Below are 25,082 nucleotides of genomic sequence, written 5' to 3'. Positions count from 1 at the left end.
GACACCAGGAGGTGACACTTTACTTATCCCACATTTGCTGCAAAGCATTCCTGTGTGTTCTGGGGCAGAGCTGCATGGCAGTTCCCCTCTCCCACAAAACCTTTCAGAATTAAAAAGGAAAAAGAGGATAAAGGAAACAACCAACCCTCCCCCAGCCATCAAAACTGGGTGAAGTACAAGGAAGGAGAGGTGGAAACCAGCACCTGCTTGGCCACTGCCACAAACCAAATGGGTTTAATCACAAATCCTCGTGTTTTCAGGATTAGACTGACTTTCTGAAAAAGTCCAAAAAGGTCTTCATAACTTAAGTTATAATTCGGGAGAAGATGTTCACCTTAAATCCATGATTTCTCTTTGCACTGCAAGTGGAAAAGGTTTTACAGTGGAAACCACCTCAGTGGATCCCACTTAAACCCTCCGTGCAGGGCAGAGACAGCTCTTGTTTAATTCCACAGCATCACTTCAGCCAAGGGATCCTGACCCAAATCCTCAGGAAATTCAGATCCTCAACCCAGACCTCTTCTCAGGTCATTTCCTTCTGGGAAATCGCTGTCTGGGAGAACCATTCCCAGTTCAGACTTTATCAGAACATCTTCCCATGAAAAGCCCTTTTGGTCACCTGGAGCTTCAAGGCAGCTCTTTTATGAGAACCTTTCCCAAATAAATATCTCTGCTTGGGGAACACTGCACTTCCAGCTTGGAGGCCAATAACAGGCTTACACACGATAAGATGGAGCCAACCCAGAATAAAGCAGTTGGTGAAATTCAAGAGTCCTGTTAGGACCTGCTCGCTTCAGTGGATGAGAAAAGCAAGAACTTCAGGCAACTTTCTGCAGTTGGGGTCAAATCAGGGGAAAGGAGAAGCTGTGAGCTTGGCAGAGTTTTTCAATGCAACCACAGAGAATTGGTGTGCTCAGAGGAAGCAAAGAAGGAATGAAGACAGTGACTCTGCCCTTGTGCACGGGGAGGAACCATCACGGCTCAGGAGCTCCACTGGAAGCATTTCTGTTCTGTTTTTATGGGGAGTTTTATCCTGCAGGATCTGGCTCTTGAGAAACACGTTACACAAGCACGTGTGAATAATCCCACATGGGATTACTGATCACTTTAACTAAATACCTGACTTTCAAACACGAACAGATATAGAACTATCTGCAAGCAAGGGGTAAGAGTACATGGGCAGTGCAGGGTGAGACCATCTCTGCAGCAGCACTGCAGCTTGATCTGCCTAAACCAGCAGAGATTCTACCCAGAGGTTTGTTTTTCCAGTTTTTCCTCTACTGTGCATTCCTACTTTGCTACTTTACATGGATTTAGGAGAACAAGCCAGAGTAAGTACAAGCTGGAGTACATAAACTAATTTCTTGTATAAATAAGCTACCAAAATTACCCAGTACTACCGACCTGACAAAAACAATACTAAAACTTTAACCATCTCCATGGAAAGAAAATACCACCATTAATCTTGCAAACAAAACAAAAAACAAAACAAAACAAGAAGCCTAAGCTGTTAAATCTCTGGTAAGAGACAAACCCATAAGAGACTCACAATGATACTGATCTGATTAGTTGGAATCACTAAAGAGCTGAGGAAGGAGATTGTCAAATAAAGAGAGGCCAGGCCAGGAGGAAGAGCTCCACTTCTCTGTGAAACAGATTTTCTGTGCCCAATTGGTTCTCAAAACTCTCCTCAGCCTCACTCACCACTCTTAAGAGAGAAGGTATTGTCTTGTCCTGCAAGCCATGGGAAATTCCCCATCTTTAGATGAGATCTCTGCTTGGAGCTGGTTCACAGAGCACTCACTGCTGTGCCTGGATCGATGCTGACACAGCTCCAGCCTTTGCAGGCTGAGGGGTAATCACACTGATGGCCAGCAAATTGAAATTTCATCCTCCAGCCATTTGCAATCCATATTTATGGCAGTGCCTCTTGCAGACAGGTTCTGAGGAAGTCCTGTTTGACCCTTCCTGCTCCTCAGCAATGGGCAGAGAATGAAACAAAAGGAATCTCAACAGGAGCTGGCCTGAGAGCTCCTACCTGCCTCTCACAGTGCCAGAGCTAAACATGTGGAACCTGTAATAATTCTAACAGGACAGTGAACACAGACCAGAAACATTCAACACGATACAAAACTTGTGCTAACATCCCTGGCACAGAAATGTCCTGGATGTGAGCTCCTCCCCACAGAAAGTTCCCTTTTGATCCTGCTGCCATCTCCCCCTGCTCCATCACCAGGAAACTCCAGCTCCTGCTAAACATTTCTCCTTCACAGTGAAGTTTTTTTGGGAATTCCAGCCTCAGGTTTGGTTTTCTGTGTTGCCAGGTCCAACCTAAGGACCAGAATAAACACAGAATATTCAGAGTGTGTTCAGCAGAAAAGTTTGTTTTTAAAGTCCACACAAGATTTTCATGGTACAGATTCAGTGATTTCTTCCTCCAAAAGGAGGTGTCAGAGGATGTGGGGCAGAAAACATTTTACTGGCAACACTGAGGATAGATTTGAATCAAGGTAAATAGGCAGGAATCTACCATCAGCCATTAATATAAAAACTTAGGAGTAAATTCAAAGTAAACAACAAACCAGCAAATTCTGTACAACAAAATACCAAATTTATACAACTAGGAAGTTTCCTCAAAGTAATTAAGATGCTTTCCACAATGAAAAGGATTTAATATTTTTTTGGTAAATTCCAGATTTTATAGCTTATCAACCCTAAGAATTTTAATTTTGAAGAAAATAACTGATACTGTGTGGAGAACAACTTGGTTTTTACTGTTCTCATCCACTTATCATGAGCAGCTCCTAATTAGCTGCTGCATAAGAAACTCAATAGAAAGGTGCAGCTGAAATTTTAAAGGCCTGAAGATTTACTGATGGCAAGACCACAGATTTCCAACAATCTGTTCTGTCTGCAAAGTGTTTATCTACAAAGCATTTTACAAATATTAAAGCAGTACCTACTGCTCTCTTCTTCTTCAAGACTCACTGTGTCACGATGTACATAAAAATTTGGCTTTTGACCCCACTTCAGCAGAACATCCAACACTCCACAAGAGTTATTGATGAAAATCAAGATACTCATACTGAAAAATCTAGTTTTGTTATCTCAGAATGCCACAAAATGCAATTTTACACCGAACAGAAATACAAAAAAAAAAAAAAAGTAATAGAAAAATATACCCTTATCTTAAAAAAAAAGGTAAATGTTTAGACTGTTTGACCTTTCCCAGTCTTCCCTCTCAGGAAGCAGTCTATGTTGTAGCACACCTAATTTAATTTTTGGTTTCTTCCTTTCTGCTCTTAAATACTAAAGAAAAACAAAAAAAGCATCATGGGGCTGACCTACCATTGCTGCAGGAGCATGACACACCTGCCCCAGTAAAAACAACTCCTGTTCCTTCGAATTCTGGGAAACTATTTAGGATATTTTTAGAGTATTGATAAGTGAATGATCTTTGGGTGAAAGAATTCCAATTAAGGAGCAATTGTTTTCCTTTCTGGGAATTTGCTGGTACCAGTCTAGGAACTCCACCCAGGGGCTTTGGGAATTGTTTTTTCTTACTTAGTCATCCATCGTTGGAAAGTCTCCAACCAAAGATCCCAACCTGAAAGACCCTGGTTTAAAAAAGATACATTTCATTGTATTTATCTGCTAAGCACCTTTTTTTTTTCCTTAAACCCACCCACTGCTATTAAGAAAAGCCACTAGAACTCTCAGAAATAGCTCTTTTTCAAAGATTTAAATACCTTTCTCTTATTTTGGCTCTGGAATGTTCAGCTCATAAAGTGACTGCACTGGAGACCAAACACCAAGGTACTTTTTACTTAATCTTTTATTAAACAAACACCATTCTGCTGCTGGCACCAGTGATTGCAGATCAGTGTACAAAATCCTTCCTACAAACACAGGATTTGTTCCTAAACAAGAAGGGGGGAGAGGGGAGCAGCAGCAGAGCAGCTCCAAATGCACCTCGCTGCCATTTGGAACCCAGGTTTCACTGACATTTTCAAGCCAATCTTTTGGTTTTTAGAAGCTGTCAACACAGGAGAAAACGTGCAGGTTTTACTAAAATATACTTCAATATAGTGTCCAGGGGTCTTAAATAATTGAATTAAAACCCAGGATGGTTCAAGCACGACATAGCTACCAGTTATCCCTTCATTATCTTCTGTAGTCAATAAAAGCAGCTGTTGAATGTTCTGAACTTTAATTCCAACATTAGATTCTGATTCCTGGCACAATTTTTAAATGATTGGACAGTATTAAAGCATGGAACACACTAGGTTTTATGTAATATATAAATTATAACATATCTAACAACAGGCAAATCTTTCCATAAGACTGGGTTATTAGAATACTAATTGCCAATTTTCCTACTCTGAAAGCAAGAAAAAAATCAGTACACTGGTAAAATGAAATTATTCATTTCAATAAAAAAAATACTTTGTTTCTTAACAGCAGAGATTTGGCAATAAGATTTTATATAACATCATTTACACCATATTCTATTTCACTTCCAATTTTTTTTTAATCCTGCAAGGTACAAAGCAAATACTTATGAAGGGACATGCTGCCAATGCCAAAGTTTCAATTATAGCCTTTCCTATGTGGCAGCAGCAAGTCAGGACTTGTGGGCCTTGTTCTCTTCCTTCTGAGGGAAGAAAGAAACCTGGAGATGCTGCTGGCACTTAAACATTTGCTTATCCTTAAATGCTGCAGAGGATGCTGTGCATGAAGCCAAGCATCAACAGGGGAAAATCCCCACTTTTCCACCCTCTTTTACAGAGATGAAAATCACACAAACCATCAAAGAAGTATTACTGGGAAAAGTAATTTTACAAGTGTTCAAATTTTATCTTCTGTCTCTTCATGTTTCTGTCCCCATTCCCATCTTCCAGGGTCATGTGTACAGGTATAAAGTAGGGGTGTGTTCAAAGGTGACACTCTAAAAGGATTGTGTAATTTAAAGAAGTGCAGAAAACAGACAACAATGCCCCCAAATCCCCCAAAATATCAATTCTCTCTCCTCTGTGTTCTAAAGCAGGAAGGCATTTAAAAAAAACCCAAATAAACCCAGAATGTGCCTAAAAACTTGTGTGTGATCATTGCAGTAATAAGAGGGATATTCAGAAAAGTTATCCATGTATTTCATCCAAGGTTTGTCACTAGATAGTCCCTCTTTTAAGGTCACAAAAATGGGTGTGTAATCAGATTTATCAAAATGCTCATACCCACCAAAAGCTGCTGCTGTTTCTGATCAGCAGTTCAACAACATGCACTCTGCCAACTAATCTATCTCCTCAAAATACTTCTAATATTTCAGAAACTCACAGACAAAATATGTTGTCTCTTTCATCTTTTTTTTTTTTAATAAAAATTAAAAGGTATGCAGAAATCTTTTTCTCCCCTGTTCCATAATTACAGTGATTTGGAGAACGGAACAGCAATAATTAATTTTGGACCAGCAACAGGTTTTAAGAGTCAGTACCCCACAAGACATGCCTTCTACCCTTACATATTTTCCCCAGTTATTGCCCAATTAAAAAATTCTGTACCAGTTGCTGTTTTCTAAGATTTATTTATATGTATTCACACATCTAAAAATGTGTCAACACTATTGTTGAGACAGGATTCAGTGGAAAAGCCTGTCCATTGGAGGGGTTCTGTAGCCCACTTGCTCCACGACACTATCACCAGTTTTATCTTTGAGCAGAGCTACTTTTAATGTGTGCACATACACATAAATATATATATGCAAATACAGAGAAATCCGAGTGCCTTTTCGCCAGCTCGCAGTTGGAGAGCTCCAACAGAAATTTACAGAGACAACATGAATTCACAGAATACTTTCTTTAATAAGTAATCCTGAAGGCTGGGTTTGGGGTTTTTTTAGAGCAAGTTATCACTTCTGGGAGATGTGCAAGCAGCATCCCCCACAGCAGATGGGGTGAGGGTGGGAGCCTGTGGAGATGCAGCTGAGCATCCAACGGCGCGGCGCTCGCAGCCTGCGCTCCTCACACCCAGCGCCGACCCGGGACAGAGGGCTCTGCTCTCCAGAGCCACTGCTTTCAGTGTAAAAACACTCATTTTTGGCAGGCACCGTCGGTGATTAGTGGAGCTTGTCTTTATGTGGCACCATCCGTGGGGAAGGAGCCCTCCCGCACTAATCTCGCTAATCTCCGGAGCAGGGGGAATTTATTAAAAATGCTGTTGAGACAGAGAGGCTTCTCTGCAAGTCTGCTACACAGGCTCATCAAACTCATTAAAGCCAGCTTTCAATCCCAAGCTTGGGAGTGTAATCCCTTTAAAAAACGTGCTGGACTGGGCTGAGAGAAGAGAACTGTGGTAGTTGCTGAACTGAGAGGTGCACGGGCACTGCTCAGCTCGTGGTCAGGGTGGGAGATGGACACCCCCTCTTCCTGGGCACCCAGACCTGGGAACTACAAAGAGATGCTGTGTGTTCTGCCTCAGGAGCAGGGAGGATGCTGACCTGCAGCAGTGTCAAGCCTTCAGCCTCTCCCAAATCCCTCCTTGTCATCCGTGTTACATGAAGGTCAAGGTGCTGTTGCAGCTGGCACAGCACAGAATTGGTGACTGTCCTTCATGGAGGAACAGGAGATGGCTGGAGTGCCACCTCCTCCACCTCCTACTGCCACAGGCAGTGTTTGGATGGGCAAGGTGAGCTCCCATTCCATTCCACACTGCCTTGGAAAAATCCTCCAGGGGAGCTCTAAAATGCTGTGTTAGCATCAAACCTTTGGCTACCCCAATAACTGACCTTGTACAGCTCATTTCCAGCTTTCCTCCTGCCTACAAAGCTGCTGTGGCCCATGGAAATACCCAAATGCAGTGCTGAGGCTGTGGGGAGGCAAGGAGAACACCACAGGCACCGTGTTGAGAGAGAGGAATGCAAAAGCTGCAACTTGAAAAGGCTGCAGGAGCTGCAGAGAGAGGTTCTGTGCAGAGGCTGCCTCGGGGAGTTCTGCTCAGGGAATCCTTGGGGATTCAGGGAATTGTGGCATTGGGATGTTTTTAATCACCCAGCCCTGGACAGAGTGCAGGACTGCAAACTGCTGGGCACCTTGTGTCCTCTCAGCTGACCATCAGCTGCAGGACTGCAAGGAAAAAGCTATGGCCTCCTGATTCCAGTGGTTTTAGGTAAATAAAACAGCTTGTAACTTCAAAATGTCACCAGGAGTCTGGATACAAAGCTTCCTAGCACAGTGACTAGACAAAATGTAAAATAAAATGAAATTAGAAGGTTCCCTATGGGGTCAGAGCAGTAAAACTGATTCTGATTAAGCAGCATTACCAGACAGAAGCAGGATCTCAATAATTTACAGCCAGAGACAGGATAAGTGTCCATTAGTATTAGTGTCTATGGATGTACACTTTCTATTTTTCCACATTCTCAAGGCCTCTGAGACCATGTCTGGGCCTCCAGCTTTCCCTCTTCCTGGCTCCAAACCATTGAAGTAAAACCTCTTCCCCCAGGCAGAAGAGAAGCCTTCCTCATTAGCATCCTCTCCACCCCCAAAGGGTGGGCAAGGAAGAAGGCAGGATTATTTGAAGTCAATCTGGGCACAGTAAATGGTCTCTAATGGTATCTAGAACACAAAATTCAGGATCATTTGAAAAAGTTATGAGGTTGGACATGATCCAAATTCAGATGAGCACAGCACAGCAGGATGTTCTGCAGATGTGTCAGTGACCCTTAAGTTCAGCAGTCCTCAATTTTTTTTGTTTGTTTTTAATATTCCTTTCAGCACCAGCAATCTTGGGGAGGGCACACTTGAAGCCAAACCAACAAGTACTAAAGGAAATAAAAAAATAAGCCAGATCAATCCCTACAGCAACCTGGGCTCATTATATTAATTGTGTCTAAACCTCCCTCAATGTGTTCTTGGCCATTTTCCCTTGGAGAACCAATGCAGAGTGGCTGCACTCACTTTGTGCCTGCCCCACTAATGAGCAGCCTCACGCCACTTCAATGCCTCTTCCCTCCCAGGAATCTTTACCTCAAGAGTCAGAACTAATTCGACAAAAATCTGTTCTGCACCATCATTCCCAGGTTCTGGAGGTTTACAGAAACCACTGAAGGCACTTGTTGACAGGTCAGAACAGCTCTCCATCAGTCTCCAACAGAAACAGATGAGTAAGAACATCTGGGTAGGGGTTTGGACTCTTTTTTTTTTAAATAACTGCTTTATATTCAAGGTACCTGCACTTTCCCAAGTACATTTTTGAAAGGAGTGGTACAAAGTTACTCCTCTTGCTCCCTCAAATTCCAGAGGCAGGGATTTTTCAGACTGGGAGTACAATGAAATTTTTTTTAAAAGTAATCAGAAAACAAACCAGCCAGACTGTAGTGATGGTTGTCCTTCACTGTGTCCCCAGTCCTGGGGTGGGCAGGACATCCCAGCAGTGGTTCTCACCCCCTTGGGATGCACTGGGATCATCTCCATGGCTTTTCCCCTCCCTGGAGCTCTCCAGTGAGCGAGGAGGGAGGGTGAGGAGCTGCCAGCCACTCCTGCAGCTGATGAGCAGCAGCCACCCAAGAGGTGGCTGCATGATTTTGTGTATAGAGAGCTTGTAAAGCACTTTGGGAGGCTGCAGGATGAAAAGGACTATATAAATGTAAGATATTATTATTATTAAACCAGTGATCTGACAAGAAGAGACAGCTCTTCAAATCTCTACAACAGCTTGAGCTGAAGAGATCAGGGAGTCCAATTTGAAAAAATAATAATTTGAAACGAATTGGAGGATTAGAAGTGGCAGCTCTTTTGTGGATTCTCCATGGCAGGTAAATTTAGTAGGCTACTTTAATTTTGCATCGTTTTAACTCCTGGCAATGTCCTGTGCATTGAATCTGACAGAGAGACAGAGTGTTTGAAGCTGTCGTGGCTACATTTTAGTCTCCCGATTTTACAATCAGTGTTTGAATCTGCTACTACAACTCTGGGTACAGAGATCAGAGGCTTATCAAAGAGGCATCCATTTCAAAGACAAGCAGCAGCTTTGACTTCATTCCTTCAATGCTTAAAATTCCTGAAAAAGCAGATGAGCACACCACAAAACAGGTCTGAAGGAAATCTCTCTATCGGCTGTAAACCTATTTCAGTATTAATTTTTTAAGGATCTATTTTGGTCTCAAGCAAAATGAGTGTGTTTAGCAGAGATAATCCTCTCAACAGGTGAGCTTAATATATGCCTTTTCCTGTGACTGACTGAAAGAACATTTTAAATTTATTGCTTTTTCAAGCATTAATTGAAGAACTACTTCAACCAGTTAGCTGATTTTGTTTGAATCTTTTTTTAGACTAATAATGCCTTCCCTTTCCTAACAAAGCAGCACTTCATTTCTTTATTGCTGCCCTTATTTTACCTGCATGGATGAACCAAGGGCACCAACACATGCACTTTGCAGAGGGATGCCGGGGTTTAAAGGTCTATCACACACTGCAGTGATGCTTCCCACACCCAGCTCCTGGATTTAAGCTGAGTTTCAGCATTCACAGGGTGATAAAATGAGTGATGAGCATCACATCAGCATGGATTGAACCTGGGTGATTTTCTTCCTCCTGATCCCACACACACCCTGCCCATCACTGACATCACTGCCCACTCACTGGAGCCAAGTCATGGTTGATTTTTGCTAGAAAGCAAGAGAGGGACTGCTCCAAAGTGATTTAAAAATCTGATCCCAGTTCCCCCATCTGAGCAGTGCCCAGGGCAGGGAGGCCCTGAGGAGCTGGTGCAGGGAGCAGTGGCTGGTGTCCCAGGGACAGTGGGAGCTTCCCAAAAAGCAATGGATGTACTTTCACCGGAGCAGTGGATAGGGTTTCCCAAGCAGCACGGGCTCCCAGATATCCAAGTACCCGGTACTGGAGGGCAGGATAAGGTGGGAGCAGGGCAGGGCAGTGTAACTGGATTTCTTAGAGATCACGGGCATGATGTGTTGTGGAATGAGATTTGAGCTATCCCAAACTGGGCCTTAGATTTGGGCCTGTATAGAAGTAGACAAGCTTGTGGCATAGTTAGAAATGAGGTTAAGGTGTGTGTATGGATTAGATAGGACAGTTAGAATCACAGTAGCTGCCTTAGACTAAGATTGTTTACATTTTTGTTCACGCTGAATGCCAATCAGAATGCACCTGCAATTGTAAATTATTTCACACTGTATAAAACCAGCCATTTCGAGAATAAAGAGGAGAATGTATGATCTGACCATATTGGTTCTACTCTGCATTGCTCTGTCCAGCCCCCATGAATAGAGCCTGGCAATAGGGCAGGGCAGGGCAGGGCAGGGCAGGGCAGGGCAGGGCAGGGCAGCCCCAAGCCCACCTTGGCTTCTGAGTGCTGCCCATTGACCCATCCCAGCTCTTCAGCGCCTCATCAGCAGGACCTGGAGGCAAAGGGGATCATCAGAGCAGGTAAATTAGTCTGATTAAGGCTTGGGAGATGTGGCACTGGTGCAGCCAGGCCCTGGCAGCTTGAAAGGAGCCGCCTGCTGCTGGCAGCCAAGGAAGGCATTAACGCTGCCTTTGACAGCCCCGGCCACAGCAGCAGCCTCGGCTCCACTGCAGGTGTGGACATGTCCCAAAGAGCACAGAAAGTGCTCAAGAGCTGGGCTCAAATCGCTTCTGACTAACAGCTCTGAGAGGCTTTAACACACTGGGGCGTTTTGGAAAGCACCAGGATTAAAAGCAGCTCTGAACGTGCAGGTGCCTCTCCTCAGAGCAGCTCCATCAGCACTCAGCCCAGCAACACAAGCTCCTTCTGCAGTGTTTTAATAAAAGGTCCTTGGTGCTCACACACACACACACACACACATAACTTGGATACGCTGACAAACCTGATATATTCTTCAAAATACTTTCAATTGCTGTTATTTACCCAGTAGGAAACCAAACTCATGGAAAACCACAGCAGAAGCTTTTCACAAGGTGTGATGATGCTGTATCTACCTCATCCAACTCCATGAACTGCCTTCATTCATGAACTGAGCATTTTTCATAGATATCTCCATTCCAGAGAACCACAAGAAAACCATTTTGGGGCAAAAGTGGCCCAAATTTGGGTCCTTTAACAGCTTCAATCTTAAATAATAATAATAGAATCACGGGATGGGTTGGGTTGGAAGGGACCTTAAGGTTCATCCAGTTCCACAGGAACAGAGACACCTTCCCCTACCCCAGGTTGTCCCAACCCATCCAGCCTGGCCTTGGACACTTCAGGGATGGGGAAACCACAACTCCAGTGTCCCTGGGGGACAGGAATGAATAAATGAAGTGATGTGTCCCCAGCTGTCCCCAGCTGTCCCAGCACAGAGCTCATCCCCACCTCCTCATCCTTCCTGCTCAACACCGGCCTAGTGCTGCTGCCTCAAGGAAAAATCTCCCTTTTTAGAAAGTCACTGGATGTTGGACAGATAAATATCCACCCCTGTACTTCAAAAGTGCAGAACTATGGCCATAAATAAGCATTAGTGCTTGGAAAATTGTGAAACCACAGCTTTATGGTTTTAAACAGAGACAAGGTGGAATCCTGAATGGTGGCAATGTATTTCAGATGAAAGCTTTCAAGGAGATGAGGAATAGTTCCAGGAGCTGGAACCTGAGTAACTACAGTTGCATTAAATTATTCCATCTGCAAGTCCATTAAAAATTGTTAATGGGTTTGTATGGCTTTTATATTTATTGGGTGGGTTTATTCCTATGTGAGTCATACATATTTATTACCACAGGCCAGATAATGGTTATTAATAAAACTTCTTTTATTTGCATACTGTCTTGATGCTGCCCTAAATATTTACAACTGGTCTATAAAATATAAAGAATCCTCAAAAATTCTAAATAGCACCAGGGATGCATCACAACTTTGCTTTTTGTACTTTATTACTTTTTTGGTGGTTTGTTTTTTCAAAACCGGGAAAAAAACCCCCTCAGCCTGGTATATCCATTTCTTTTCTCAAGTCAAAAAAGCACTAATTCTTTCAAAGCTTTAAAGCACTATTTGTGTGGAGGAAGTGAGAGGAGATCCAAAGTTAAAGCAGGCTGGTTTTTTTATAATTAAGAAAATACATTTATTTCTACACATAATTATGAACTGTAACAAAAGCTCAGTATTAAAATAGGTCCACTGAATCCCTGGAATTGTGCCTGCCAACTAAAACACCTACTATGAATTTAGTAATGGGTTATGCAAACATAAATTACAAGGCCAGACATTTTAAAAGGAAAAAAAGGTGATTTATTGTCACACTGGAGACACGGCAGGATAGAAACACAATTTCATTTTTCCATATATTCATCAACACTGCAGATGTGTTAATGCAAAAAGAATTCCAAAATAAAAATGACTCTCAACTGCTCGAATTCTCATCTGTCATTTAATTTACTTTAAAATTGTTACCAGAGAGCATTTTTTTTTGTTTTAAGCAAGCAAAACACACTCAAAATTCCTGGAAGAAAATAGGTTTTTAAGAGCATTTTACAGACATTTCTCCCTCTAAAAATCAAGACTTCATCCAAAACTGACCACAACAGAGTGGCCCAGCAGAAACTTGGGGCATTTGGGAGGGTGTTTAACAGAAAAGCTTCAAACTATCATTTGTACCTGGGGCATTTAGGTTTGTGAGTATTTTTAGTGCCCATATTAAGAGTTTCTGGTTTTCTTTCAAGCTGATCCAACTATTCACTTATCCTCTGTCAGAGCAACAAGACAAGAATCTCTCATAACTGGCAGCTCCTGGTAAAAGAATTATTTGTGACAACAAATCACCATAACAAAGAGTTATGGTGATTTTAATGAGAACAACACGTTCCTCTCATTCCACCTGGGCCACTTTGAGGTGGTCCAGCAGAGGAGTTGAGGGTCACAGAACCTTTGTTCACAAAGTAAAAAAAAGGAAAAATACACATTGAAGATGTTTAATTATTTCTTCTCTTGGTAAATACACATAGGAAGGAAGAGCAGGGATATTGATGCCTGTTATTTTTATAACTCTTGAAAATAAGTCCAGCTATTGTTCAGAGTAAATTTAGGAACTGAACTTTGCCAGCGATCTCCATATAAATTCCAAGTTTTATACTCAGCTTACCAGAAAACAGAATGTAAGAATGGCTGGTAATTGTTGGTGCCACAGTGAGAAAAAAATCTCATCTCTTTCAGCTAAAAAGAAATGACAATATTTTCCCTTAAAAGCCAGTCAATGATACCTCAATAAATCACTTTGTATCTTTAATGCACACTACATAAAGTAGGAGCGTTCTGCAGGAGGAAGGATGACAAATGCCCTGTCAGAGTCATTTTTTCCCTTGAGTTGTGACCTTGGGAAGGTTCTCCTCTTTCAGCCTCAGCCCCAACCTTCCCCTGCCTGCTCTGGCCTCTTTCCAACTGGGTCAGCCCTGCCAGGGTCAAGCAAAGGCAAGAACAGGAGGGGAAAATAAACTGTTTGCTTTGCCTTCTTTCAGCCCAGTGACAGCAGAAACTCTGCAGCATCAAAGGCTTAACAAGAGAGATTAACTTGTAAATATTTGCTTACAAGTGTGTCCCTTTGTAAACCTCAGTAATACCCCAAATATCCCCTGCTCTCCTTTTCTGCAATGGGAAATGCTGCACCCTTGGCATTGCTGAAATTCAATACCTGCAAGCAGTGCTGGGAGAGGAAAAGTGAATTCTTCAGCTCTCAAGAATGCCCAACCAGGAAAATGCTCAAATGAAATAAATCTACATTACTAACAGCAGGTGACTTCAGAGGAATTGATTTTTTCAACTGCTTTAATGAACTTGGTTGAATCAGATGTGTCCCCCTCTTGAATATTTTTTGGAACTCTTGAATAAAGTGATTGCCTGTATATTTTCAGATTTACAAAAGACTTTTGAGGTAAATGTGTTGTAGAAAATTGATTTAAGGATATCATGAGAGCCAATGGAGAGAGAAACAGTAACTCAAAGTGGCCATGTGGTCTCAGAAAATGCTTTAAATGAAACTTTTCTGCCTAATAACACACAACACAGTCATGACTTCTGCAGTCAGAGAAACTCTTTTCCTGGGTTTCAGACCTTTAAAAATGCTGTTTGAAAGTAATGAACTATGAAATCCTACACAGCAGTAATCCCCAAAATATGGCCAAAAAATATTTGCTAAAAGGACTTTCTCAAGCCCTGCTATTCCCAAATAAATTGCACAGATTCTGCTGCCACCCTGCCCTGCTGGGAACAACACAAGTTAAGATGATAAAAACAATTATTTAAAAAATCAAATTATTAAAAATTAATTTTTAAAAATATTAAAATTATTTAAAAATCAAATTAAGGAAGTTTACTGAGTATGGTAGGAATGGTCAGTGTGGTCAATGGAGGTCAGGTTTAGGAGAATCCTAGAAAAATACAGCTGTGAATTATAATTGTTTCAGTGTCCTCTCACTTCCAATAAAAAGGGAGCAAGAGATCATAATAGATAAATAGATATTAAAAACACTGATGGGTTTCCTGTGAACACAGAGAATATGCTAGAAGTGAAATTTGTATTAAATAATCCATCCAGGATAAGGTTAGGCCTGATTTAACCCCTCTGACTCCACAGGACTGGTGTTAGATCACATTTAAAGATATGGAGACAGATTTTATTACTTTTCTTGAAAAGTCACATGATAATAATAATAATAATATACTTCTCTATTCAGCTTTTGAAATACCTTGTACCCACGTAGTACAAATTATCATAAAAATAATTTACCTGGCAAACAAAGCTCTTAAGAATAAAAATGTGGGAAGGTAGGACATGGCACCTGAATATTATCCTAAAGGAGAGGTGTTCATCAGAGGGAAAAAAAAGAGAGAAAACTGGGAGAGAAAGGGAAAAAAAGAGGAAAATGGAAAGAAGAGAGGAAAAAGAGGAGGAGAGTGGAAAAAGTAAAAAGGAGGGGGGAGCGAAAAAAAGAAAACAATAAAAGGAGTGGAACAACCCAGCTGTAGATGGCAGCAAATCAATATTCACCCCTCTGTACACAGACACTGAGAACATCAATTATCCTCAGACAGACTGTGTGTTTTCAGTAGATTTTGTTATTATTTCCACTTTGTCACACAGACTAGACCAAAGTTGACTGTGCAAAGTCATTGAGAATCAACATTACCCACAATTCTGAGGATCCTCCTTTCATTTCAACAACTAATTCAAGCAGCAGAATTATATATTTTTTTACCCTTAATTTAATTACCTTTTGCTGTAGAGAATGACTATTTCAATAGAATACTCCAGAAACAATGGAGACAAAGAATTTAAGAATTTTGCACTTTGGAAAACTGAGCCTTTCCATAATAACTGTCTGAATTTCCTTATGACTTGCAATTATAATGATATATTTTCATATTAATATTTTTATATTCATTATTTATATTTATATTTTTATGGCTCTTAAAGATACGCGTCACTTTGACACACAACATGAGGAATAAAACCTTTACTTGTGTAAAAGAAGATTTTCCAGGCATTTCTTTCTCTTAGGGGCACTGCAGAACTGTGATGGAGCAGGATGGGGGCGACAGGGAGGGTTTGGGTGACACTGATGGAAAACAGCTTTGATGTAGGCAGGTAAATTCATTTATTTGAGATTAACCAAGGGCTTGGGTCAGCAGGCTGCCCCCTCCACCCAGTCAGTGCTCAGGTATTATTTTGTTTTCTAGCACTTTCCCATATTCCACATGGGAAATTCTTTGAGAATTTTTGTTTCTGAGCTTAGAGGTTCTCCCACATCCCTCCAGAGCTCTGCCCACTGAACCTTTAATCTGCTTTACAGGATTCAGATGGGAATTTGGGCATTTAAAGGTAATCTGGACTTGCCCAATCTCACCAGAAACTGCAAAGGGCAAACCCAGTGAGGAATCACCCGTCCAATTTACCATTTTATCAACACCAGGATAAAAACCAGGGCCCACAGCAACAGGGCAAGCTCCTGTCTCTAAATCTGGCCTTTCTGCAGGCACCTCACATCTCCCATGAGTTTATTTATAATTTATTTATAATTAGTTTATATATAATATATATATATATACACGTACATATACGTACATATACGTACATATATGTACCTATTTATATTTATATTTATATTTATATTTATATTTATATTTATATTTATATTTGTATTTGTATTTATATTTGTATTTGTATTTATATTTATATTTATATTTGTATTTGTATTTATATTTATTTATAATTAGTTGTTTATTTCATTTCCCAAGAGCAGCTGACCCAGGCCTCCCAGGCTGGTCTTTTGTCGTGTGCCCAGTTTAATGAGCCCTGGCTCAGGTGAGCCTGGTAATAAACCCACAGCTCAATTTTACCTGACTCACGTGGCCAAATCCTAGAGAAAAGCATTGGAGAGTTACAGGTGAAACAGGCTTAAAAGTGGAAGTATTCGAGAAGCTTTTCAATGTTTAAAATAGAAGTAAGTAAGCAAAAAGTGGTTAGTGAGCTAAGAATCTGGGTAAAAACAAAAGCAAGGTTATCAACATTAGGAACTATCTATACTTCGTGCCAAAAATTGTTAACCTGTGCACCTGGAATTATGCAGAGACTAAAAAACCCCAACTCTCAAAGCTGGTCATACAAACATTCTGTTATTCACACCAGAACTGGCAGATGAGGACAGGATTGGGTAAAACAAGAATTCCACAGAGGTTAAAATACCACAGTTGGTCACAACAGTTCAGGATTTGTCACTGTAAGAAATAATCTGATGCAGGCTGTCAATTCACATGATATATTTTGAGATGTCTTCCAAGTAACAGTCATGTAAAATTGATGTTTCAAGCAATCTCCTGACCAGTCTCAGCCTTCCACAGGAGCTGCTCACGGGGAAACAAATTGAGATTAAAAATGCTCCAAAACATCTACGAGCAGCAGGTCTGGCATGACCTCCTAAAAGGTGTGAGGAGGTAAAGAGTATTTCTGCAGGAACAGGTTAAAAACCCTTTCTGGATGCTTCTGCACAACCACTGCTGAATTTTCTGTTCACATAAAGTTCCCAAACATGAGACGCTTCTTCCCGGAGTCATCTCCCAGTATGCCAAGACAGAAATAGTATTTTAACATTTTTAAATACCAAAAGCCCTAGGGTCATTCCTCACAACATGAAAACATTGTATTGCTTTTGCAGCAATTTGATAATTTGCAAGGAAGGCAGGAATGACCCAAATAGATCTGTCACAATTTTGAAAGTAAAAAGAAACAGAAGTATCCTCAACTTCATTAGCAATTTTTGGACTCCTTTGCTGCTGCACAGGAGATAACTTTCAAGCTGATATTATGGAAATTCTAGAGGCAGCAATGAACAGGAAAGTCAAGGCAATCCACACTTGTCTCCTGATTTATGGTGGGACTGGCAAGGGCAGAGGAAAAGAGATGCTGGCACAGCCTGAACCAGGGCTGCACTGACAGGGATGCAGGCAGGGTGAAACACAAAATGGAAAGTACAATTCTGAAACAGATTGTTACATTTGACAATTCCATCTTTGTGGCTTCGTTTCTTCTTTTAATGCCAAGAAAGTTGTTACTTCATCATGGAAATTTAAATTGAGCTGTACACCGGGTTATTTATCTGTCTGAAGAACATTCTGCATCCAGGCTGGGTTTCTACCACAGAACTCTTTTGTTATGAAAAAGAGCACGTTGGATGTTTTAGGAACTTCAATGTATCAGTTTGGAGATGCCAGTGGCTCCCCTGCATCCCTCAAGGCCATCTCCCACCCTGGGAGGTTTCAAAGCTGCCCTTACTGACCCTGCCCTCTGATTCCCAGCTGCCTCCCAAACTGAAGTGCTGAGAAACGTTCACAGATTTCCCTTCTTGCTTTTTGGGAGGGCAAGAAACAACTGAAGGTGAACACACACACAGTGCACAAGCTGTGAGTTCTGTGTGAGGAGGAAATCCAGAGCAGTTTTCCAGCAGGGAGAGCTGGACACCCACATCTACCACACCAAATCCCTCGGACAGGACAGAACTTCCACATCTCAGCTCCCTCTGTGCCCCTGGGGGCAAAAACTGCACCTCAAGCTGGCTACAGCTGCCCATTCTACACTTCAGATACTTTCTTTTCTCATTCTTTGGTCCCACTTTCATTCTTTTTCTGTCACAGAAAGTGGAAGCTGCTCTTCAGAAACAAAGCTGCAGAAGAGCACCACGGCAGAGAAGGCAGACAAAGAAAGAACCTAAAAAATTCACGCAAGGTTGTAAAGGAATGTGGTTTCATAGGGGTCCCAGGACTAAAGATGATGATGCAGAACCTAGCAGAGATCCCAATTTCCTCAAACTCTGGGGATGTTCAGGGTGTTGTTTTGAACATAATCCCTGAGTAAATAAACTCACATAGAAATAAATGTATAGTAAATAATTTAAATAAATAAATTTTAAAAATCAAATAACTAAATAATTAATTCAATAAATAAAGACCCATATATTCCAGAAGAGAATAGAGGGTACAGAATTGTATTTTGTAAAATAATATTTAAAACCTTCTCATCAAATTATTTAACTTCTGTATCCTCCTTACTGGACAGGACTAATTGCATATCATTTCCCACTATATCTCCTAAAGTCATTACAAGAGGATCTGCCCCTGTACATTCCCCTCCCAGTGAGTTACCAAGGTGCTCTCACAATGCACTTTGAAACTGTAGTGTCCTGGGGATTTTTGTTTGTTGCTCCCCTTCTGCTCCTCAGAAATAAAACTGGCTTAAAGAAATTCTCCTGAAATCTCTAACGTGCCATCAGATGGGAAGTGGCAGCTGCAGCCACACTGAAGGATTTGTCATTTTACTTACAGAAAAAAAGGAAGGCAGCAGGAAACAAGTTAGGTTTTGTAGTATGAACTTAAGCTTCTAGGAAACAATTAAAAATGTGGCCCCAGAATCCCATGTATTTTCTGGATTCTGTACAATTTCCTATACTCTCCATATTTTTCCTCCTTCTCTTCCCAATACTTTGCAAAGCCAATCAACTCACCCTCTCACAGCTCCTGAAAAATCCTTTCACTCCTTTCAATAAATCCTGTCCCTTCAAAGCTACAGCCCCCAAATTCTCTCCTCTTCCAAGAGAACTGCGTTCTGCCCCACAAAGGCTCCAGATAAGAACCCTGCCTCCTCCCCACGAGTCCCTCCTGTCCCCACACTCCCTGTCCCCTCCCTGAGCGGTGGGTCAGCACACAGAGCAGCAGCGCTGCAGCAGGAGCTGCACTGGGGCTCAGCAGAGCTGCCTGCTGCTTCCCTCCCAGGAGCAGCCTTGGAAGGGGCTGGTGCTGGCATATCAGCTCTCTGGAACTGCCTGGGAAACGCCACAACACTCCTGGAGGAACAGATTGCTGGCAATCAGCAGGGGAAAAAAAATATATACCCAAATCCACCAAACAAACAGAGGAGGCAGCCAGCCCTGAGCACTGCAGGGAGCCAAGGGAGGGTCTGGGGGTTTGAGGTGACTGCACGTGCCTGTGCACAGGACTTTAAACACTCCCAGCTTCTCCCATCCAATATTCACCTTTCCTATTTCCCCCCTGGTTTTAGCCCTGCAAGTTTTACCCCACACCAGGCACGTCCTTCCAGGGGGGCTGGCTCAGCCCTGACCTTGTTGTGTTTCCAGTGAAACCAACAGCGAAACTTAATTTGATTTTTGATGGAAAAATGAGCATCTTTGAAGTGATGTCCTTGATATAGATTTATTTAGGCAGTGAAATGTCACTTTCTAAATCCAATCTGAGAGTTTGGATTGGTGAAGAATTTTTTTTTGCAATTCTCCAGGTTTTACATTATTATATACTCTAGAGCAAGCCTGTTTGAAGGCCAGTGTTGATGATCCTCTAAAAACAATCCACATTTACAGAATGCAAAAGCTCCCTGATGAGGAAAACATCAGACATAAGCAGGTTTAGATAAAGACCTGGCAATACATACAAGAAAATTATAGAAACAAACCATTAAGAAGAAATCATCACTTCCACATGGCTAAGACCACCAACTACAGCAAGAGAGTGGGACAGCTTCTCTCCTTACCTCTGGAGTGTTTTTCTTGAACTCACGACTTTGCTCAATAAGTTTTTTCCTGGACTGCTCACTTTCATCTTGCCGGTTCGCCAATATTGTTGCTGTGGTATCGAGCTCTCTCTGGTAAGAAAAAGAAACACACAAAACAAAAAAAGAGGAAATATAGTCAGAGCTCTGTTTGTCACAGAAATAAATTTAAAAAAAAACCCCTCATACATATATCATGTTATTGGGAATATGGAGATGGAAGGGCTGGGGAGCAGCACAGAACAAGCATCAGGCTTCCAGAGGTCTGACCTCCTGAGGAACAGCAAATGAAGCTCTAATGAAGCTCTAATGAAGCTCTACAACCTTTTGGATTCCATCTTGCAACCCAAACATCACCATTTTTTCTCAAAAGCATCCATGGTTCCACCCCAGCATTACACGGGACAGGAGCAATGGCACACAATGCACACCTCCTAATAAATTCCCAAGTCCAGTGAAGATTACAGATCTTGGACATTTTCAAACCAGGTTCATTTTCACCTGCCTGCTCCTTAAAGATACTGGTTTCCTCTGTTTTGAGTTACCCTATTATAAAATTTATTAATTCAACTATTGGTTAACCTTGTACTTGAATCTGGACTGGTTATGCCTCAGTCATTCTTAATCTCCTATGACATGCTGTATAATTCCATACTGCCACTGCAGTGCTCTTTTCCATTTAAATCTTGCCTTATTTGAATACAAAATTATCTTTTCCTATTATTGGAATCTATTCCTCCAAGGCTATTAGCAGGTATCTCCATTTCCTCTCCAACCTGATGAATGCCAGAGTCTCTTCCAACAGTTTTTACTGAGTTGAAGCACAGCTCCCTCTGTTTCCCAGCTTCTTCCAAGTGTGTTGTCCCCATCCCCATCCCTGCACTCAGTGCTGTGCCTCCAAATGTCACCGTACTAGATTGAACAGGTCACTTATCAGTGGATAAACCAACAATATTCAATCTTCTGTGTCACTTTGTGCCTCTTCTGCAATATTTCCACATGCTGTGAAAAAATAAAGGCAACCTCCCCCATTCAGCTACAGCCAGCGTTCCCCAAGTCACTGGGAGAATCAAGAACTCATGAAAGAAGTTTGGAATTGTTTTATCCTCTTATTAATTCAGAAAGAGAAAAAACTGGCAATGAGTAAAGTTCATGAAAAGTGAGAACAGTGTGCTAGAGCCAGACTACCTTCACCTCATCCCTTTCCAAGGTGCCTCCAACCTGCCTGCAAAACTCCCCCTATTCTGCACCAGAAATTTGCCACGCTTCTGGAATTTGTTCATAACTCAACCACCTGTAAGGGGCCAAAAGCACAAACCTGGGACCTCCTGTCAGGCCTAACACCAGACCCCAAATGGGGGTCAAGTCCCTGACTTGTTACTAGATACAAATTCTACTGTCTAAATACTCTAAAAAAGTCTAATTCCTAATTTTAGATACATTTTTGAATGGGCAAATGTAAATCCTGGATGGATGGACAAGTCTTATGTAACTCCACAGCCTGACCTCTGGATGGAAAATAAAAAATCTTTTAAGATCCCAGTTCAAGAGGACTAATATATTTTCCCTCTTTAGGTTTATTAGCACAAAAATAACGATTTTTTAATAAATATATGGACCACAGTTATCCTAATCCTTGGAAACCAGCTCAATATGACAAATGGATTTGAAGCCAAGCAGCGTGCTGGAACCAGTGACCTAAATATTGCAACTGAAATGCTTAAAAGTCTTTCTATATCTGACTTTGAGTAAAGAAACAGGGCAATATGTCCACCAGATCTTGGTTTGGAATTCTGTAACATATGTGAAATCTATTGCAGAAAAGTGGGAAATACTTAACAGTTGGATAAACCACATTTGAAATTCATCCCAGCTAAGTTTATGCAAGAAAAAAGAGCAACAGAAACCAATGTGGTTAAGCAGAACTATAAAGAGCAATATAACGGCTAAGCAGAAGGCTTTTAAAAAATATAAACAATCTGGTACGGCCAGAAACTTGGAAAACTATATTTAAAAAGGAAGCACACATTTAGAGCCAAGCAAAGAAAACACAAATCATGAAGTAAGAGGGAATTTCAGCGGCGCAGAGAACCAAGGGCTTTGGCTCCCAGTCTCAAGCGCTAGCAAGGAACCTGACTGATGGAAAAGGAAGAGTTTTAAAGGCCTGTGCTTCCAAGTGTGGAGACAAGAAAGGAAAAGAAGTGATTGAAAAAAACAACCGTATTTTGTGCTACAATGAAGAGTCAGGTAGCAAATGACAAAGGAGTTTGCCACCCTCGCTGCCTGCCCGACACCGGGGCCACGGCACTCACACCAGGGGCCTGCCCACTGCTTCTGAATCCCTTCTGGGATATTCCTTCTGCTCATTCCTCCCCACAAAACATTTCCTTCTGTCACACACCAGGCACACACGTTGCCAAGGAGAGCTGCCAGCACTCCCTGCTCTGAGCTGACTCTGGGGGCTGGAGCCCACCAGCTCCAGATCCTGCACTGAGGAGCAACTGAGAGTGTAAGATACAATTCCAGCAGGTATCTAACCCCCTGATCTGATACAGGATAAAGTATTAAACCTTCAAGCCATGTCATAGTTAATAAGACTAAAATCAAAACTGTTTGGAAAATTGCTAATATTTTCCTCCTTACTTGATCTGAACAGTGCACAATGCAAGTTTCATTTATTTAAATCTAATAATAGATACAGGATTACAACCCACAAGGGCTAATGGCATATTTTTCATACTTTTGTGATTTAATCCCATGAGATAGCCCAATCTTAAAAAAAATAATGTGGCCAATGCATTATTACTGCAAGCAAGCTCATTTTAAGAGCAAATAGTAGTAACTTCAATATTTCAAACCTGAGTACTGTGTAACACTCAGATGTAAACACTTTGCCAAGCCTTGCAATCACTCTCTAAGTAGATAACAAGTAAAAGGAGACCCAATTCTGCACAGAGAGAAGTGTGTTGGAGAGTCAAAAATAGGAGCCCATGTCTCAGTATCATCCTTCACACCTTTGAAATCAAAAGGGTTCCAATGAAAAGCAAACAAAAACCAGGGCTCAGAGGTGCTGCAGCAGTGACCTGGCTGTGGAAAGCATTCAAAGCCTGGCAGCTTCACTGATTCCACACTGGCTAATGAACTTTGTGGCCCAAAGCAGCCACCTGCAGAAAGGGAGTCACTGCTTGGAGCACATCTTGAGAACAAGCAAGACCATTATCCCTCCCCCTGCCCCAAAGTCCCATCGATTCAGGGCAGGCACAGTTCACACATAACTAAAGAACTCTCTCCAGGGTTTCTACTTTGACCCATTTCAACAAATTTACTGGGGTGGGAGGGAGGCAGTGGGAGGAGAGGAGACAAGAAAGTCTCATGCTCCTAAGTGTGGGAGTCATTAGAAGCAGTCCCCAGAAAACAAACATCAAAAGCTTTCTTTCAGGCAGTATAGAAATAAAAAAAGCTAAAACTAGGAGGGTCAATCCACCATCCAGTGTAACAACAATCACCTTGGAGCGGATTTATCTTCTCTCAGGTACTTCCAGACCCTTCAGACTCCCTGTTCATCCTGCCCCTGTCACCCCAGGGTGCCATGGCTGCATGGGACCCAGCAGAGCACAGGGAGCCTGCTGAACACATCCCATCCTTCCCTTCCTGACTCCCCTGCCCTGAACCAGCTCCCTGCCAGCTGTGCCCACCAGGAGCTGCACCATTCCCCAGGGAGCTGGAAAACACAGCTGCAGTGAGGGGCTGTGGAACCCCCCTCTTGGCACCAGCCTGCAATCAGCTTGACCCCAAATAATTACAGAACTGCAGGCTCACTGCAGGCCAGTTCCAAGGTTGTTTTCCTTTAGGCTGACACGTCTTTGCCTACCAGATGCATTCTGTGATAATCACCCGGCAGCAGGTCTGCACCACTGACCAGGGCAGCACAACAAAGCTTTCCTTTCCATAATAAGAAGATTCGAGTCAGCCCTTCCATGCTTGAGACCTGGGAGCTGCTGGGTTGCTGCTCTCAAAGTTGTGTCCTAAAAATTACTCACTTAGGAAAAGAGTTTTGGAAAGAAATTGAACTTTCTTGGCTATTTATGAAGTTTCTGTTCCCTCACCCACTTCTAACAGTTACTGGCCACTGCCCTGCCATGGGCATTTCACAACCAAAGAAACCACCACACTTCAGCCTCCCAATTCCCCCAAAAGCTGCTCCAGCAACCATAACTAGTCCTCAGTCTCTGCTTTGAACCAGCATTCCCATGGCTCACATGGAAGAAGTTACAAAAACCTGTAATAACCGTCTGTAAGTACTGTGACATGACTGTATCCCAAACTTTTGTAGCTCTCCCATATTTAAATGTTTAATCCTTGCTGCATTCACCACAAAGCTCCTACAGTGGAGCAGGAAACACGGATCACAACTTGAGACAAACTGATTATTTCCTGGGAGGTTCCAGACATGGATGCAAAGCCCAAGCTGTGCCTTTGAAAGCCTTAAGCATGGCTGCAGAGATTAACAGGACACGAGAAGAGTTTTTTCATAGAACAGGTGATCCAAGCATTGGAATGGGCTGCCCAGGGAGGTGGTGGAGTCCCCATCCCTGGGAAGGCTCAAGAAACAACTGGACCTGGCACTCTGGTTTAGTTGTCAGGGTAGAGATCAGTCTCAGGTTGGATTTGATGATCTCAGAGGCCTTTTCCAACCTTAATGATTCTGTGATTCACCATAAACCTCATTTTACCTATTACAAGGACCGACACAAACCACAACTTCATGCAGATTAGGAATTTTCTACCAGTAAATGTAGCATTAACCTCTTTCCCCCGAAATCCCGTTTCTGTGTATTTAAGGTATTTCCCTTTATCACCAGTTCAATCAGCTCCCCAGTCAACTGATAACCTGCTACTGTATGGAGATTTTGGAAGCTTCATTTGTTTTCATCCTCTCACAGGACTGCATTTGTCAGATCTATCAAAGCTCTCAATGTGGTTTTTTGCAATTTTGAATTTCCCATCA

At 42.0% G+C, this 25,082-nt stretch overlaps 1 protein-coding gene across 9 annotated transcripts in view; it reads right to left on the bottom strand.

Moving 5' to 3' along the window:
• The window catches only part of CUX1 (cut like homeobox 1), a 270,018-nt gene that overhangs the window by 199,394 nt on the left and 45,542 nt on the right, over positions 1–25,082 (bottom strand). For all 9 annotated transcript variants that reach the window (XM_063402464.1, XM_063402457.1, XM_063402465.1 and 6 more), the window contains exon 2: positions 20,057–20,167. In XM_063402464.1, coding sequence (XP_063258534.1) covers positions 20,057–20,167 — 111 coding nt within the window. The remainder of the gene's footprint in view (positions 1–20,056; positions 20,168–25,082) is intronic.

The sequence above is a fragment of the Prinia subflava genome, chromosome 8, assembly GCF_021018805.1.
Source record: "Prinia subflava isolate CZ2003 ecotype Zambia chromosome 8, Cam_Psub_1.2, whole genome shotgun sequence".
In the NCBI taxonomy this organism is placed as follows: Eukaryota; Metazoa; Chordata; class Aves; order Passeriformes; family Cisticolidae; genus Prinia; species Prinia subflava.
This window is presented reverse-complemented; position numbering and strand designations above follow the sequence as displayed.